At 40.2% G+C, this 16,243-nt stretch overlaps 1 protein-coding gene across 1 annotated transcript in view; it reads left to right on the forward strand.

Moving 5' to 3' along the window:
- Nucleotides 1–16,243, forward strand: part of SUSD1 (sushi domain containing 1) — a 100,274-nt gene that overhangs the window by 21,579 nt on the left and 62,452 nt on the right. The window contains 6 exon segments of the mRNA XM_054584521.1: nt 551–703; nt 1,347–1,526; nt 14,781–14,814; nt 14,816–14,877; nt 14,880–14,923; nt 14,926–14,959. Of these exon segments, the coding sequence (XP_054440496.1) occupies nt 551–703; nt 1,347–1,526; nt 14,781–14,814; nt 14,816–14,877; nt 14,880–14,923; nt 14,926–14,959 (507 nt within the window).

Below are 16,243 nucleotides of genomic sequence, written 5' to 3' on the forward strand. Positions count from 1 at the left end.
AGGGGAAAAGTCTGTCAAGAAGCGTGTCTCATCCTTCTTGAAGCCTGTTTTAAGCCTTTGTTATCTTGGTAAAATTAATAAGGCCCTTCCAAGTGATCCCTTTACTGTTCTACTTAGTATAGATTACTATTCTATGTTCATTTCTGAAAGCATTTTTCCCTCTTGTCTAAATCATTTTGTATCTGGAGTTCTTTAGATGGTTTTAGTATGAGGTGGAGGCCATCCTTATTTTATAGTAACTGAATTCTTCTAGCATACTTTTTTGGGTTCATATTATTTGGTGTCAGAGAGTTTGTGATGGTCGTTGGTTTTTATAAATCCCCGTAACAAGGTCACAAGTACTTACTGAGCACTTCCTCATGAAGGATACATGAGAAGACCCCTTAAGGAGTAAAATAAAATTCACAATACCATTACAAACAAGTGCATCCATTTGTAAAGGTAGACGGGGAATGTGAAGAATGGCTGTCATAACGTCGCATCCCCCTCACACACCTTTTTTCCTTTTTCTGTTTTTTCTCTCCCTCTTATGTTTGGGATGGGTCTCAAGACATAGATGAGTGTGAGGTTTCCGGCCTGTGCAGGCAAGGAGGACGGTGTGTGAACACTCATGGGAGCTTTGAATGCTACTGTCTGGATGGACACTTGCCAGAGAGCGGGCCCGAGCCTTTCCACCCGACCAGAGATACCACGTCATGCAAAGGTGGGTTTCTGCCAGAGACTGCAGCCTCGGAAAGGGCGTTTCTGTTGACGGTGACTTTCTCCTGCTCCGAGCCTGTGTTTGTGGGTCTGTGCTGGGGATTACTAGTTCCTTTGCACATTTATACAACCTGTGAAATAAGCAAAGGACAACACAATCGAGGTAGAAGGGGCTATGTTGAAAAGCTAAAATTAGTAAACTTTAGGGATTTTCAGCAGTTAATAGATACTCTGATGTTCATCATTATGTTAGCCGGTGAACACAGCCGATCTGGTAAGGACCAGCATCTCAAAAGTGACCCTGAAAATTATAAAGGCATATATAGCTTAAGGTATTTTGCAATGCAGTGTTTTCGCTTCATTGGACTAAGCTTCTCTTTAGTTAGTAATAAGTTAGTGAGTGTTGATTGCCAAACTCTTTCAGCTTTGTATATGCATAGGTGCTATTACTTATGGAAAGTCAGAAGATTGGATAGAGATAACCATTGGAAATATGCCCTGAAGTCACTTGGAAATGAACCATTCTATTTAAAATATGGCTGAGGTCTATGTGTGTAGGGAGGGGGAATGGGGGAGAGGAAGAGAGGTTATGAATTTTGAAAATTCATATGCATGTGGTAATGAATTTGACATTAATTTATTTTCAGAAATAGACTGTGGCACCCCTCCCGAGGTCCCAGATGCCTATATCATAGGCAATTACACTTCCAGGCTTGGCAGCCAGGTTCATTATGCTTGCAAAGAAGGGTTTTTCAGTGGCCCAGAAGATACTGTTTCAAGCTGCACTGCCTTGGGCACATGGGAGTCCCCAAAATTAAATTGCCAAGGTGAGTTTTCAAAAGGTTTAGCTTCACAGCTTATACCATGTTGAGATTTTTATATTTCTCTCCTAAATTTCCTTTCAAGGAGGTGAATGAATGAAATAAACCCAATAAATTCCCATTTTCTTTTTCCTAAAAGGTTTTCAGTTGATTCCCTTGGGTTTTTCAGGAATAGCATCCTATCACCTGCAAATAATGATAATTCCATCTTCTGTTTTTCCACACTTATAAAAGTTAGTTTTTCTCTTGATTGATCACTTGGCTAGTGTTTTCAGAACAAACATTTAAACAGCAGTGCTGACTCTGAATATTCTTGTCTCATTCCTGACTTTCATGGCAATGGTTTTAGTGTTTCATTATTCATTCATGAACTTGGCTTTTGATGTTATATATATATCTACTTATATTCTTATGTACACTGACATAACACTGTGTGCCTGGGGCTGTTCTAAGCACTTTATCTATATATTGACTTATTCAGTCCTGACAGTATCCCCATGAGGAAACTGAGGCATGGAGAAGTTAATTTGTTCAAGGTCATACAAAGAGTGGTGGAGCTGAAATTCGAACTGAGGAATTCTAGTTTCAGAGGTTGTGTTGTTAATCACACTGGGATACTACTTCTGATTTTTTGTTTAAATATATTTTTAAAGATTTTTATTTTGTGTATTTATAGAGAGAGGAGAAGGGAGGGAGAAAGAGGGAGAGAAACATCAATGTGTGGTTGCCTCTTGTGTGCCCCCAGATGGGGACTTGGCCCACAACCCAGGCATGTGCCCTGACTGGGAATCAAACTGGTAACCCTTTGGTTTGCAAGATGGCACTCAATCCACTGAGCCATGCTAGCCAGGGCTACTTCTGTTTTTATGATGATGTTGACTTTTGGTTTGTTTTCTTTTCTGATATTATGGTGTTAGTAGTTGTTTGGAAAAGAAATCTTTTTAAATAATTAAATTTATTGAGGTGACATGGGTTAATATGATTATGTAGGTTTCACGTGTACATTTCTGTGATGCATGACCTGTATATTGCATTATGTACCCACCATGCAATTTGACTTTGGTCATATCATCATCCATCACCATATATTTGGCTCCCTGTACCCTTTACTACCCCCATGCTCCTTCCCTCTGGTAGCTACCGTACTGTGGTCTGTGTCTGTGAGTTTGTTTTATATCCCACATATGAGTGAAGTCATATGCTTCTCAGCTTTTTCCGACTGACTTATTTCACTTATCATCATATTCTCAAGGTCCAGCCATGTTGTCACAAATAGCAGTATTTCATCCTTTCTTATGGCTGAGTAGTGTTCCATTGTGTATATGTGCCACGTGTTCTCTCCTCTATCAGGGGGCACTTTCGTTGTTTTCGTGTCTTGGTCATCTGGGTTGTTTTCTACTTTTGGCTTCCTCTCTCTTCATTTATTACCATATATACTAGTTTTTGGCTATATATACATAAGCTTAAGGAAGCATTCATTTGTTCCCATTTTAGTAGGATTTTTAAAAATCAGAAATGTTGTTTTTTACATGTCTTCTAGGCATGTACAAAGGTGATCATATTTTTTTTTCCTTTTAACCAGTCATATGTGGGGGGTTAATATTAGATTTCTTGAATAATCAATACTAACTGCTGGAATGGATTCTTCTGGGGTTTTCTGTGTGTTACTTTTTTAATGTAGATTATATTTGTTAAATTTAACTTAGAATTCTTAACATTGATATTCGTAAGTGAGACTGGTCTGTTTTCTATTCTTTATCATCTTTATGGGTTTGGTATCAATATTATTCAGAATTTAAAAAGAGAATGTGAAAGAATATCTTTTTAAAATTTTTTCTGGAATAATATATGTATAATTTTAAAAGATTTGAGAGATTTCACCTGGAAAACTACTTCAACATGGCACTTTTGGAGAAGTAGCTGAAACTTTTTTTAATTTAAAAATTCTATATTTAATGGGCTATTTAAGTTTTTTATCCTTTCTGATATCCGTTTTGATAATTTACATATTCTTAAAAATCATTTACTCCATCCAGATTTTCAAATTTACTTGTATAGAGAAGTATAAAGCACTCACACTTTTAATTTTTCTGAAGTTATATTTGTTTATAATTGTTTATAATGGTGAAATGTTGGAAACAATCCCAAATGTCTGTCAATGGAAGATTGGCGAAATAAATTATGGCATCTACATAAAATGGAATATTATAGAGTCAATAAAGTTATGTTGAAAAAGAATATTTACCAACATAGATAAGTATTAATAGTATATTGCTAAGTTGCAAACTATGAATAATATCTTCTTACTTTTGAAATAGTTGATATAGGCTTATGAAAAAGTATAGAACGCTGTGCATCAAGTGGTAACAGTGGTAAATTTTACTGGGGTGGGGGTCCTGGATGATTTTTTTATTGTATATACTTTCTATATCAAAGGAGTTTTTAATATATAACAAAGCTGTTTCCATTTTTGAAAAAAGGAAGAAAACCTCGGTTTTCATTGAGTTGATTGCATAACTAAGAAACCTCAGTGATGTGCTTGGCTGAGTTAATCCTTTTGCTATTCTGATTTATGATTTCAGGCTCTAAACACATTTTAATAGTTAATTATTATCCTGAGGGTTAAGAAATTCTAAAAGTATATTTTAGTTCTAATATTATCTTTCAGTGGCTCAATTAAAATTCACGACTTAGATTAAAATGGGTCATAATGCATATCAAAGAACTCCCTACGGACTTACATAGGAAACCCCATATTAGACAGTTTGTATTACTTTGAAAATTGGATTTCCATCTGGATTATTGGACTGAGAATGGAGAAGGTGAGAGAGCGCTTGTTGTATCCCCCAGAGAACTGTTATGCAGAAGATCTTCGCTTCTTTTTCCCCTCCTCTAATAACTGCTCTCTGCCTGCTGACACCTTCCTCTGCCTCTCCCATGTCCCCACATGGCCACTGCTCCTCAGCGCTGTGCCTGCTCCTCTCAAAAGCACACCCCTTCTTATTTATCCTTCAGTCTTCTTTGGGCCTCCAGAATCTGGGCTGGGTGCCAGCCAGCACTGTATTTTTAGCTCAGACTTATAAAGCCACAGGAATTGGGAATTCCACTAAGAACACAAGCAAACTGTGAACTTGGATGCTGCGGAGGAGCAGGTACTTGTGAAGGGAGCGGCTGTGAGGTACAGATGGCAGCGTGTGTGTCTGAGAGCGGACTTCCTCATCAGAGAAGGTACAGTTGGTGGACCTGTTGTTCGTGTTCTTCTACTTACTGTGTCCTCGGTGGCTCTGCTGCCTTGGCAGGGAGCCTGTGACTTGGTCTGGCATCTACGCGGGCCTCAGAGCTGGAAGTGGGGATGAAAGGCCCCTGTAGTCACCTCTTCTGACGTAGGTAGGGATTTACGGAAATGTCAGTCACCCATTTCCATCAACCCTCTGGAAAAGATAGTATCTCTACTTTGCATGTCTTATTATTTTGTTATTGTTGCTTTTTTTTTTTTTTAAGTTTTCAGAAGAGATGCAAGTTGTAAGTTTTTAAAAATTCAGCCAAGCCAGGAGCAAGGTGAGGGAATCACTTGAACTGTGTTATCGATCATCAACACCAAATCGGGGGTCCTAGTCTCATGTTGTGTATGACAGATCCTGTGACTAAGAAAAGTCTGGCGTCTGGGAGGAGATAAAAGGCAGCTACACCGCTATTACAGAAGGGCGAGCACCTACGTTTACGGGATAAGACGGGGCAAAGACTAAGAGAGTTCCAATGGGGACATGGGGTGGTTGCCTGGAAGAGGGGCGTTAGCCTCCTGTGTAAGGGTCCAGTGAGGAGGAGTGGTTGAAGTGCGGGCACATGGGTGGGAGGATTCTAGGAAGCTTAACCATCCAGACATGCTCCCCTGCCTTACGGGGCCTTATCTTCCTTTTGAGGTGGGAGTTCCTATCTGCAGTGTGCCTGGTACTGAGCAGTCTCTCTCAGAATCCACTTCAATGTTTGCCTCCCCCAGTCCCTTCCCCCGCACAGCAGCAGGAATGAACCTCTTGAAACATAAATTGGATTATCCTCTCTCCTTGCTTAAAACCCTTCTAAAATCATTGAAAGGGCTCATAACAACAGCATTGGAAGCCAGCAGGGGTTTGGCCTTTTTGGCTTCCCTGAAGGTCTCCCATTACACCCAACCGACACGTCAAGCTCTTCCTAGCTCCAGGGCCTTTGCACACGCTTTTCCCTCTACTTGAAATGCTTACCAACCCACTTAAACATTTCTTTTTATTATGGTAAAATGCACATAATATAAAACTTTCATTATTTATAAATGTACAATTCAGTGGCATTAAGCACATTCACAGTGTTGTGCAACCACGACCAGTATGCACTTTCAGAATGTTTTCATCACCCTAAACAGACACTGTGTACTTGTTAAATGAGAACTTACAATTTTTGTCTCCCTTTAGCCCCTGGTGACTTCTATTCCACTTCTTGTCTCTCTGAATTTGTATTTTGGGTACCTTATATATGTGGATCCATACAGTATTTGTCTTTTTATGTCTGGCTTATTTGACTTAACATTATGTTTTCAAGATTCGTCCATGATGTAGCATGAATCAGAACTTCATTCCTTTTTAAGGCTGAGTAATGTCCTATTGCTGGGGTCCCCCACCCCCGGGCCACAGACCAGTGTCGCCCTGTAGCCTGTTAGGAACCTGGCCGCGCAGCAGCGGGCAAGTGAAGCCTTGCTCTTCGCCTTCCTTACCGCCTGAACTCCACCTCCTGTCTCCCCGACCCTTCCTGGTCAGTGGAAAAGCTGTCTTCTACGAAATGAGTCCCTGGTGCCGAAAAGGTTGGGGACCACGGTTTTATTGTGTGTATGGACAACATTTTGTTTGTTCATTCATCTGTTGATGCAACCTCCCTGTTCTTGGCATCCTTTGCATCTTTCCATTTTTGACTTAAATGTCACCTCTGACATTATTCTCTTTCTTAGTGTGCAATGTGTAAGTATGTTGTAATTATTTTTATGGTTTATACCAATCACCCGTACTAGACTGTAAGTCTGGGAGCTCAGTGACCATGTCGTCTTCAGCATGACCTGTCCAGCACCTGACATCAGGCTGGGCATACCTGAGGCCTGTGGACATATCCCGAATCTGCCTCAAAAGGCGGCCCAGGCAAAGGCAGACATTGTGGCATTGGCTCTTGAACTGCCGCCTCAGTTTATCCTGTGATGGAACCTCGCCGACACCTGGGCCTCCTCGTTTGTTTTGCCCCTCAAATTTCATGGCTTTCCTGATTCCACACCTTTGTACTTTGTCTTCTGGACCTCCGTGCTTGCTGCTCACTGGGTGTGGCATCTCTGTGTTTGATAACCAGGAGCAAGGCCTTGGGGCTGACGCCTGGTCCCCCTCTAGCCACGCCTATGGCCTTTGTGGGATGGGTGGCCCAGCACTGCAGGCCGACTGTAGAGGCAGTTTCTCCTCCGAATTGGTTAACAAGGGTGGGACGTGGTTTCTCAAGACTACTAATAGCAGAACCTGATTTTCTAGAGGTGTCCAGCACTTTAAGGTTTACACGATTTCCATAAACATTGTCTCATTTGATCTTTAGAAATGCCTTCTGAGGTGGTTCATAGGTTGCTATTATTTCCCGTTTCACAAACATTCTATTTATAACTAATAATGGATATTATTTCCCATTAAGAACCAGAGTGACAATGTGACTAACTGTATGTCACTAGCTTGAGTATCAAGGTGAGGACTCAAAGCACGTCCCTGGAAGGCGCATCCCATGCAGAAGCAGCTCCGGTGAGCCCTGGAGATGAGAGGCAATGATGAAAGGCTGGAGGGTCCTGGAAGGAGGGGGACGCTGCGGCAAACGTGGCTTCCTGCATAGTGTGGCCTAGGATCCACCCTGAAGGGTGTTTGTTGTTGCCAAGTCAACTCTTCATCTTTTGAGATTTTCTCAGTGGAGCCCAATCTCATCTCTACAAAGTTGGGAAGGGTTTGACAAATTCGTGACATAGTTGGAACACAAATTAGTGGGTTCGAGTGAGGGGTGGCAGATAAGTCCATTGCATTGCTTTCTCTGAATTTTTACTAGTGATGGAAAGAGCATTCTGAGACCATGTCTGGGCTCAGCAGGGAAGAGTGATCGACTCATGGTGGCAACCATGGGTGAGGCGGGTCCCTGCGGCAGCACACTTATCTTGTGTTTATCATCTGTGTTCCAAGGGATGATGGGAGGTTTAGCTCATTTGAAATAGATCTTTCTGGCACCCTACTATATACTAATCTTTTAAAACATTGAAAAGGAATCTGGTATTGACTTGCTACATGCTACAAATCTCTTATGTTACCCTTTGGCCAAGTACATGCCATTAAAATAGGTCACTTACAAATGGTTGGAGTCATTTGCATGTGCAACATAAATGGTGACATTGGTTTCTATAAGATGATGAGACATACTTGCATGAATTTAGGCTGAGCCGCTTACTACTTATGTACCCACCTCTAAACTTCTCTAAACTCCAGTTTCCTTTTGTAGAAGGGGACAAAATTGTTTTCATCGCATGAAGGTTTCATGAGATAATGATATACACAGCATGGGGCACTCACTTTGTGTGATGCAGAGCAGCTGCTGAATTAGTGTTTGCTGCCATAATAGGAGAGTCATAATCTAGTGGGTGTGGCAGGTGGCAATGTTTCTATAAAAAATTTAAGATCTTTCTGAAATCTCCTACCATAAAGTGGGAAGGTCAAAAATTCTTCATCTTTTACTTTGCCTAATGAATTATTTTTGATTCAAATATCCTATTTAGAACTAGGCCATTAAATGAAGAATTTTAATTTTTTTAAAAAGAAGATTCATATGCAGCTCACAGTATCAGAACCCTGTATCACCTCTGCAAATGCAAGATCCTTATGAGAGATAAGCTGATAAACTCTTTTTCTCTTCCCAGCATTCATGCTTTTACTTACTGCTATCACCTCCTCTGCAGTTTCTGAAGTGTTCAGATTCTAGCTGTTTCCATACTAGATACTATTTGTTAACAATAAATACCGTTATGTGTAATGGAAATTTTTCCTTTTTACTTCAAATGAGCTTTCTCTATTTGAAGGAAATGTATTGCTCATGGAGACTAAAGTTTGTGGAAGACTTTAGAATACAAAGTACATCAAAAAAATTTATTTTTCACTGCCTAAGGCAAGTGGGCTTTTTGGTACTAATATGCTCATTAGCTTAGTTTCATTGCTCTTGAGAATGTGCTTGTGCAACACTAAAGCCCTCCCATTTTCCTTTGATGGTTATGATGATATTTTCTAAATTCAATTTGCCACAGATTGAGATGTTAGATTTCAACCCCTAATTCCAGTAATATGTGTAATGTAGTGCCCAAGTGATCCCGGAATGAGGGTCAAACTCTACTTGGCCAAATTCAAAACATGCTATAAAATGCACTCAACTGTGTCATAAAGTTACACTTTAACCTCACTCCTTAGGCCATATTTTTAACATATAGACATCACAAAGATTAATGTTCATAATAATATTAATTACTCCCATGACTACAGGGGATTTTTTAAAAAAATATGAGGTATAGACACGGCCCAAAAGAGCTCCCCATTAATGGGAGGTCAGAGCATTTTTACAAAGGAAATAAATGAAGGAAGTATAGGTACAAATGCTGAATTATCTCGTCTAGAAGGCAAGTATAGCACAGATCCTGGGGTTAGTCTGCCTGTACTGTTTGGACTCTTACATCCCTGCACTTTATATTCATTTCCAGGTGATACGTAAAGCCTCTGATTTGAGAAGATTAGAGACTTCTGTTGCTGTTGCCTAACGATGAAAACAGACTTTAATGTGATTTTCTTCAGCTTTCATACTTGTTTCTGTTCTTTTTCCAGAGCTCTTCACCTAGTAGCAGTTTATTTTTCTGGGAATTTTCTTTTTTTGGTCAATATCAATATGTGGAATAGGTCTATCATTCATTCCTCCAACAGTTGACAAACATCTGCCTCAATTCATAGACCTTCCTGGTCTTTTTTTCTTTTTCTTTCTTAGGTTGGCATTTATTGGTCTCCAAAACAATCTTAGATAAAGCCTTTTATTACTATGTAACTTTTGTCATCAGTCACATACTGTGCTGATGTTTATGCTAAGTGGCAGCCAGTGTAGATGACTTTTGGTGACAGCAAGTCGTTGGTTAGATGCCATTCATTGCCTATGCCTTTTCTCCAACAGATTTCCTGCTGGGATATTTTCTGGAGAAGAGTATTAAAACTGGCAGTGTGGATAAACATTTTTACCTTCAAGATATGAAATAAAGTTACAATATAAATGTGGTTCTTGAAACCGGCACAGCACGTTTTTCCCCCAGGGAGACCTGTTTTGAAGCTGATTATCTGAATAAAAATCACAGATAATAGGATAGTGAGGAAAAATTCCCAGCCATGTTGCTAATTAGTGGATTGTATTCCTGATGCAGATCCAAACATTGTTATCTTAATAATGTAATTAGCCAGAGAAATGTGTGCTTTAATGAACACTCCTATGCATATGCAGCACAAAATTTGTGCTGCTTACATTTTCCCTTCCTTTGGACATAAACTGTTTTTAAATGGTGTAGTTCCTTGTGATTATGAGAGCTTTGGGGTTTTCATGTAGAACTATATTTTCATTACCAATGGCAGCATCTTTTGGAGTTTTTAGGATTTCTTAGTAGAAGCCACCTGCTTTCTTGGGTACTTTTTGGTCTGAGTTAAAGTGGCAGGGTCTGCTGTCTCTCTTAAGGGTGGTGGCATTATCTGTGACAGGGTTATGTTCCAGGCCAGACACAGCCCACATGCCTCTATTATGGGATTAAACATCAGTACCAAGAAAGCTTCTTGGAGGTCACACAACTTCAGGGGAAGTCTATTTCCAACAGCTCTTTTGCTCTTGACAGCTCCTTGGAGACAAAATTGGGCAGAGGGACTTGTCATAGAACCTTCCAGGCTGATTTGAATGTTCCTTCCTATCCTCTTTCCTCCCAAGGTATCAGCTCACCTCTATGGGCAGCCCTCACCAGGGCCTAGAGTGGGCCCCTTCATTGTGAGGCTGCCCAGATTTCATGGATCTAGACTTTGGGGTCCTGCAAACCCTGGTTTTATTAGTGGTGTGACTTTTGAATGGGATGTAAGCTCTTAGGATCTCTATTTTCATACTATAAACTACATGAAAAAATATATCTACATTGATTGCGTGGTTTTCTTTGAGCAATAAGTAAGATAGTGTATATCTAATAAAATGCCTGCGTTTCGTAGGATTTCAATGAATGCTGTTAGGATTTAAATGATCGAGGTTTGAACAGCTTTCTCAAAATTCCTTGGTACAGGACTGATAAGTTTTCGTGAGTCTTTTTTTTTTTTTTTTTTTTTTTTTTTATCTTCCACCTACTTGGGGTTTTTTTAATCTTCCACCTACTTGGTTTTTGGTGGGTGTGAGTTACCTCTGTCGTATAACAAATACAGACATAATGTTATTTGTGTCTCATTTATTATGCTGACAAATCTGATGTCTGTTTTCTTCCGTAGGGGCTGCTAGCATACCAAAGTAGCAGTGATAAAATAGCAGCAAGCTGTCAATGAATTTATTATTTACTATGTAAAATAGCATTTTAAGTAGGCATTATGAGGTGCAAGAGATTATAAGATATAAGATTCTATCCTTCACAAACTGTACGTATATTTGGGAAGACAAAATGTATGTATAAAAAGACACTAAAGCCTGAAGCAGGAAATGAAGGTCGAATGAATGGGATGAATAATTATTCTTGATTCTACCTCTTCTTGCATCCTCACATCTAGTCCACCACCAAGAATGCTGCTCTGCTTCCCGAACACAGCTCAAATGCATCCTCTTTCCGTCTCCACAAGCACCTCTCAAGTCCACGCGAGACCTCGTCCTCTCTCTTTTGGACCACTGCTGTAGACCCTAACTGATCTCTCTCCTTCTACTCCCATCCCTTCTCCATCCATGGTCCAAATGGCCTTTTAAAAACCTGTATACGATTCTTTTACTCCCTTGCTTAAAATCTTCCAAGGGCATTCAGCTGCTTCTAAATAAAACCCAAGTTCTTTGTTAAGGCTTACAAGGCCCTGTGTGAGGTGGTCCTGCTTTTCCTCCACACCTTCATCTTATGCTTTAGCAGACAGGTTGCTCTTCCCTTTCAGGAACACAGCAAGAGCTTTCTCACCTCAGGGTCTTTGTGTGGGCCATTTCATTTGAAGGAAATGTTGTACCTTTGCTCCTAAACATGACTGGCTCATTGTCATCCTTCAGGTCCTTCACTCAGATGTCACCTCCTCAGAGACATCACACCATTCCTGACCACTCTGCTAAAAAAGTCTTTCCCGCCCTATCGCATTATTTCACCTCTTCTGTAACATTTACCACACTCTGTAATTATCATGTTGATTTTATTTATGTCTATTTATTCTCTCCCTAAGTTGCATGAGGGCAGTGATCTTGTCCATTTTGTTCTTTGCAGCAATGACTAGTATAGTGTCTGGCAACTACGAGGTGCTCAATAAATGCATGAATAAATGAACCAGAGGATACAGGCCACAGAAGTTCAGAGGGAGAAAGGACCCCTTTCTTATTGATAAAGCAGATGAGTCACTGGGAAATATTTTGCTAGGTAGGAGGGAGAAAGGATATACCTGGGTGAGAAAGAGTGTGAGCAAGGCAGAGGGCCGTAAGCTGAGGTGAGAGGGGCGGGTACTACAGGATTTGCAGATGGAGCAGCTCTTAGAGGCAGTGGCTGTAGGAGAAGGAAAGGACAGACATGGATTCATTCAGCTCCTGGCCATCTCATAACTATCCGTGTGACTTTGCATGTGTTATTTAGCTACGTTGAGCCATTTCACCTGTAAAATGGGGACAATAATCCCCAGCATGGAGAGTTACAGTGAATAGTAACAATTTCCACTTAGGGTCCAAATGGGATGCATGCGATGATAAATCATAGCCATTTATATCAGTATTTAATTTAGATTCTCAAATTTGGAGCTTTGTAGGAATGGGGATGCCAAGAAACTAACTCAGTACCACTGATTCAGAAGAGTTATCTGTGTGTGTGTGGGTTGGGGTGGGGAGTGGGGGTGAGATTCCAGCATATGTTTCTCAAAAGCTCCTCAGCTGATTTGAGTTGTACAGCTATTGTTTAACCATGTTTTTAATCCAAGCCATGCTGGAATCCTCTCTACATATCTCTTGCCAAGAGACTATCAGTTAGAAAAGCTCTATGATGAGAACTCACAGAGTCATAGGTCCGGATGCCTACCACTGGGCATCTACCTGAATCTCTGAACCTTAGCCCTTAGAGACAAGGTTATTGGTCTCTCGTCAACCCCCAAATTAATATTTTTGGTATTAATTTAAAAAAATCTTGTAGTCCCAACTAAAACCACCATGGCTTCCATTATTCTTGGTCATGCCCAAGATGGAAGTCAATTTAATAATCTTCTTCACTCTTATCCCTTTTGTGTCTGTGCTTCTCCCTAATCCCACTATTTGTCACTGAGTTCTCTCCCGAACATCTCCAATGTGCTGTTTAGAATCACAGCTTCAAGGTCCATAAACCTACTTAAACCTATACCTTCAATCTCTTCCCTGATGCTCTGTCTCCTTCCTGCTGTAACTGAACCCTGGCTTAAACCAGATGTTTTAGTTGTCAACATTGACTGGGCAGTCTTAGGAAATATTAACCACCTGGTCTGTTGGTTGCTCATTTACGCCCAAATGTACTCATGTCTTGGAATGTTTTGGGCCGGTAAATCTCTAAAGGTTTGATGCTGGGAAAACATGATAATGGCCAAGAGGTCTTGTGTCTGGTAAACATCTATGGAAAGGGACTTCAGAGGTAGATAGGGTTGGAGGATTTAGGAAATGACCACCTCATTCTGGTGCCCTAACTGCTGATGATTTGAATCGGCACTAACTCTGTTTTAAAAATCTCAGAGCCAAGCGCCTGGGCAGGTGGGTTGATGTTCTGTGTTGAGGGTATTACAGTAACTCCACTGACAGTGGGGAAACCCTGCTCTGGGAGGCCTCCCTCAGGGAACGACCTCTGGGGTTCGGCAGCAGGCCAAGCATCCATGTGGGACCGAGAAGAGTGTGGTTCCATTAAATCCACCAATTCTGTGTCAGAAGCTCATATAAAAGAAGTGGGGGCGGGGGGAGGGAGAGGGCATCTATTTTTAAGGCTAAAAATGGTTGATGCAGAGTTGGAAACAGATCATATAATTTTCTCTATTTTGAATACTTTATCTCAATAAATGGACTTACGTTTTAAAATCCTAGATGTCAGGAGTGCTTAATTTTCTTGGATTTCTTCAGATGGAGGAGAAAAATGAAAATCAGGATGAATGCAAAATGTCATTTTTTTCTTTCCGTATTTACATATAGCTGGGACTCTTGATTATCTTCGGAATTTTTATGAACATTGTATTTTGTGTATTTTATATTTATTATGCTTTCTTGAATAAAATTGTATCATGAGCTCTCCACTACTATATGAGAAACGTAGCATGTTTTATTTCTTCCATTCATCTCACTGCTCAGATTTTGTTGAAATAATTTGTAATTTTATTTTCAAGTTATTAATTTTTTTATATTGTTAGCTTTGAGTTTTTTTCCAGAAAAGATACACATGGATATTTTTCAATTGTAAAATCTCTGATAATGTCTTTCTTTTACTCTTATGTTAAGTAGCATTTGGCTGGGTCTAAAATGGTAATGTCATAATCCTTTTTATATACTTTCTCCATTAATTTTCTTTAAAAAGTTCAGAGATTTTGTGTATATATAAATATATATAAAATTTAATAATCATTTGGCAACAAAACTCCTACAATTGCATTACAATCTATTCAGAAGTTAATGATCTGAAGGTACATGGTAAAATGTACCAGAAAGTCTTAATAATTAAAAGAACCCTGAGATGGATTATTTCATCAACCAAGGAATTCTTTATAATATAAATAATCTCATAATTGGAATATTTTTATGCGTGGTGGTTGTAAATTTTATTAAAGTCAGACATACCTGTTGTCTCCACTTCTGAACAATCTCACTTTATATGCCTGCAGTTGGATGACTTGGTGGGATTAGTGTTTTCTCATTTCCCACATGAGTGGCTTCCATCATCACTTTATGTTTCTTTCCAAAACGTGAATTATAGTGGTAGAATGCAGGGTCCTAATGAGTGCGCGCTGCCTGCCATGGCAGAGATCCGCTGTGGCCGCCCTCCGGGAGGGCAGCACCGTTCCTGGTGGGGGCCACGGCTGCAGCCGGGATGGCCTGGCTCGCTGTGTCTGCCAAGAGGGCTTGAGAGTCCTGGAGGAAAGGTCACTTGTGTATGCACAGAGAAAGAGGCACCTGGAGAGAAAGTACTCGGACACGCACAGGTGTAGATTTTATTCTGTGGGGCTGCTGTTTCCTAGAAGCAAATAGTCATGGGAGCACTAACCTAAAGCTGTTCGATTGCCGCCGCACTGTGTACTGCGCCTGGCTGTGCCGTTTACCTGGCTGTGCACCTGGCTTTAAGTTTGTCAGCTGAATCCTGAAAATGTATAGGGTGGATTGGGAAAGTCAGTTGGATAGGGAATTTCAGGCTGCCAACATTTGAAGCTCACCCTAAATCACAGTGATTCCGGTCCCTTCTGCTCGGCTGGCCCAGGGATTTTACTCTATGAACCATTTTCTCAGGGGACCATACTTTAAAGCCCTAACTTTGTCCATGTTGGCAGTTTTTCAGAGAAAAGTTGGCATGATGAAAAATAGGTTTTTAATACTTATTTTCATTTTTAATTGCAGTAAAGTACATACAACATAAAATTTACCATCTTAACCATTTTAAGTATTAAGTGTATTCATATTGTTATGCAGCCAACTCTAGCACTTTTTCATCTTCCGAAACTGAAATTCTATTCTCATTAAACAATAATTCTCCGCTCCCCGCCACGCTGCACCCCCCAGCACCACCATTCTGCTTTCTGTTCCTATGAGTTTGACCAATTTAGTTGCCTTGTATAAATGAGACCATGTCATATTTGTCCTGTGACTGGCTGATTTCACATAGCATAATGTACTCCAGGTTCATCCATGCTGTCGTAAGTGATGAGTTTGCCCTCTTTTTAAATCATATTCCATTTATGTATATACTACATTGTGTTTATCCACTCATCCACTGATGGGCCCTTGTGTTGCTTCCTTCCCTTTGCAATTGTGAATAATGCTGCTCTGCACACGGGTGTGAGAATATCTCTTTGAGACCCTTCTTTCAATTCTTTTGGATGTACTCATATAACCCAAAATAGAATTACTGGTGAAAAGGAGTTCTGAGACTTTGGTTCAAATTCTAGCAGTGCCACGTATTAAGCTGTGTGTCATCTGGTAAGGCATTATTCTCTCTAAACCTCAGTTTCCTCATCTCCAAAAGTGGGAAAATAAAGTCTGCTTCCCCTGCTTTTCAGAGTTATTGAGAGAGAATCAAATGAGATAATCTTTGGGGAACATTTTGAAAAGTTTAAAGCACCATACAGGTGTTAGGTCTTTTACTGAAATTATTCGCCTTGGTTAAAGAGGATCTCATGAATAAGAAATGTGCACTTCCCATGCTTTATTTCACACCTGTCTCCAAGAAGCAAGGAGGGAAAAGGCGATGCTTCTCACCATTTGTGATGATGGTT

Source organism: Pteronotus mesoamericanus, unplaced genomic scaffold, assembly GCF_021234165.1.
Source record: "Pteronotus mesoamericanus isolate MK-2021 breed Mesoamerican mustached bat unplaced genomic scaffold, CSHL_Meso_final contig_78, whole genome shotgun sequence".
In the NCBI taxonomy this organism is placed as follows: domain Eukaryota; kingdom Metazoa; phylum Chordata; class Mammalia; order Chiroptera; family Mormoopidae; genus Pteronotus; species Pteronotus mesoamericanus.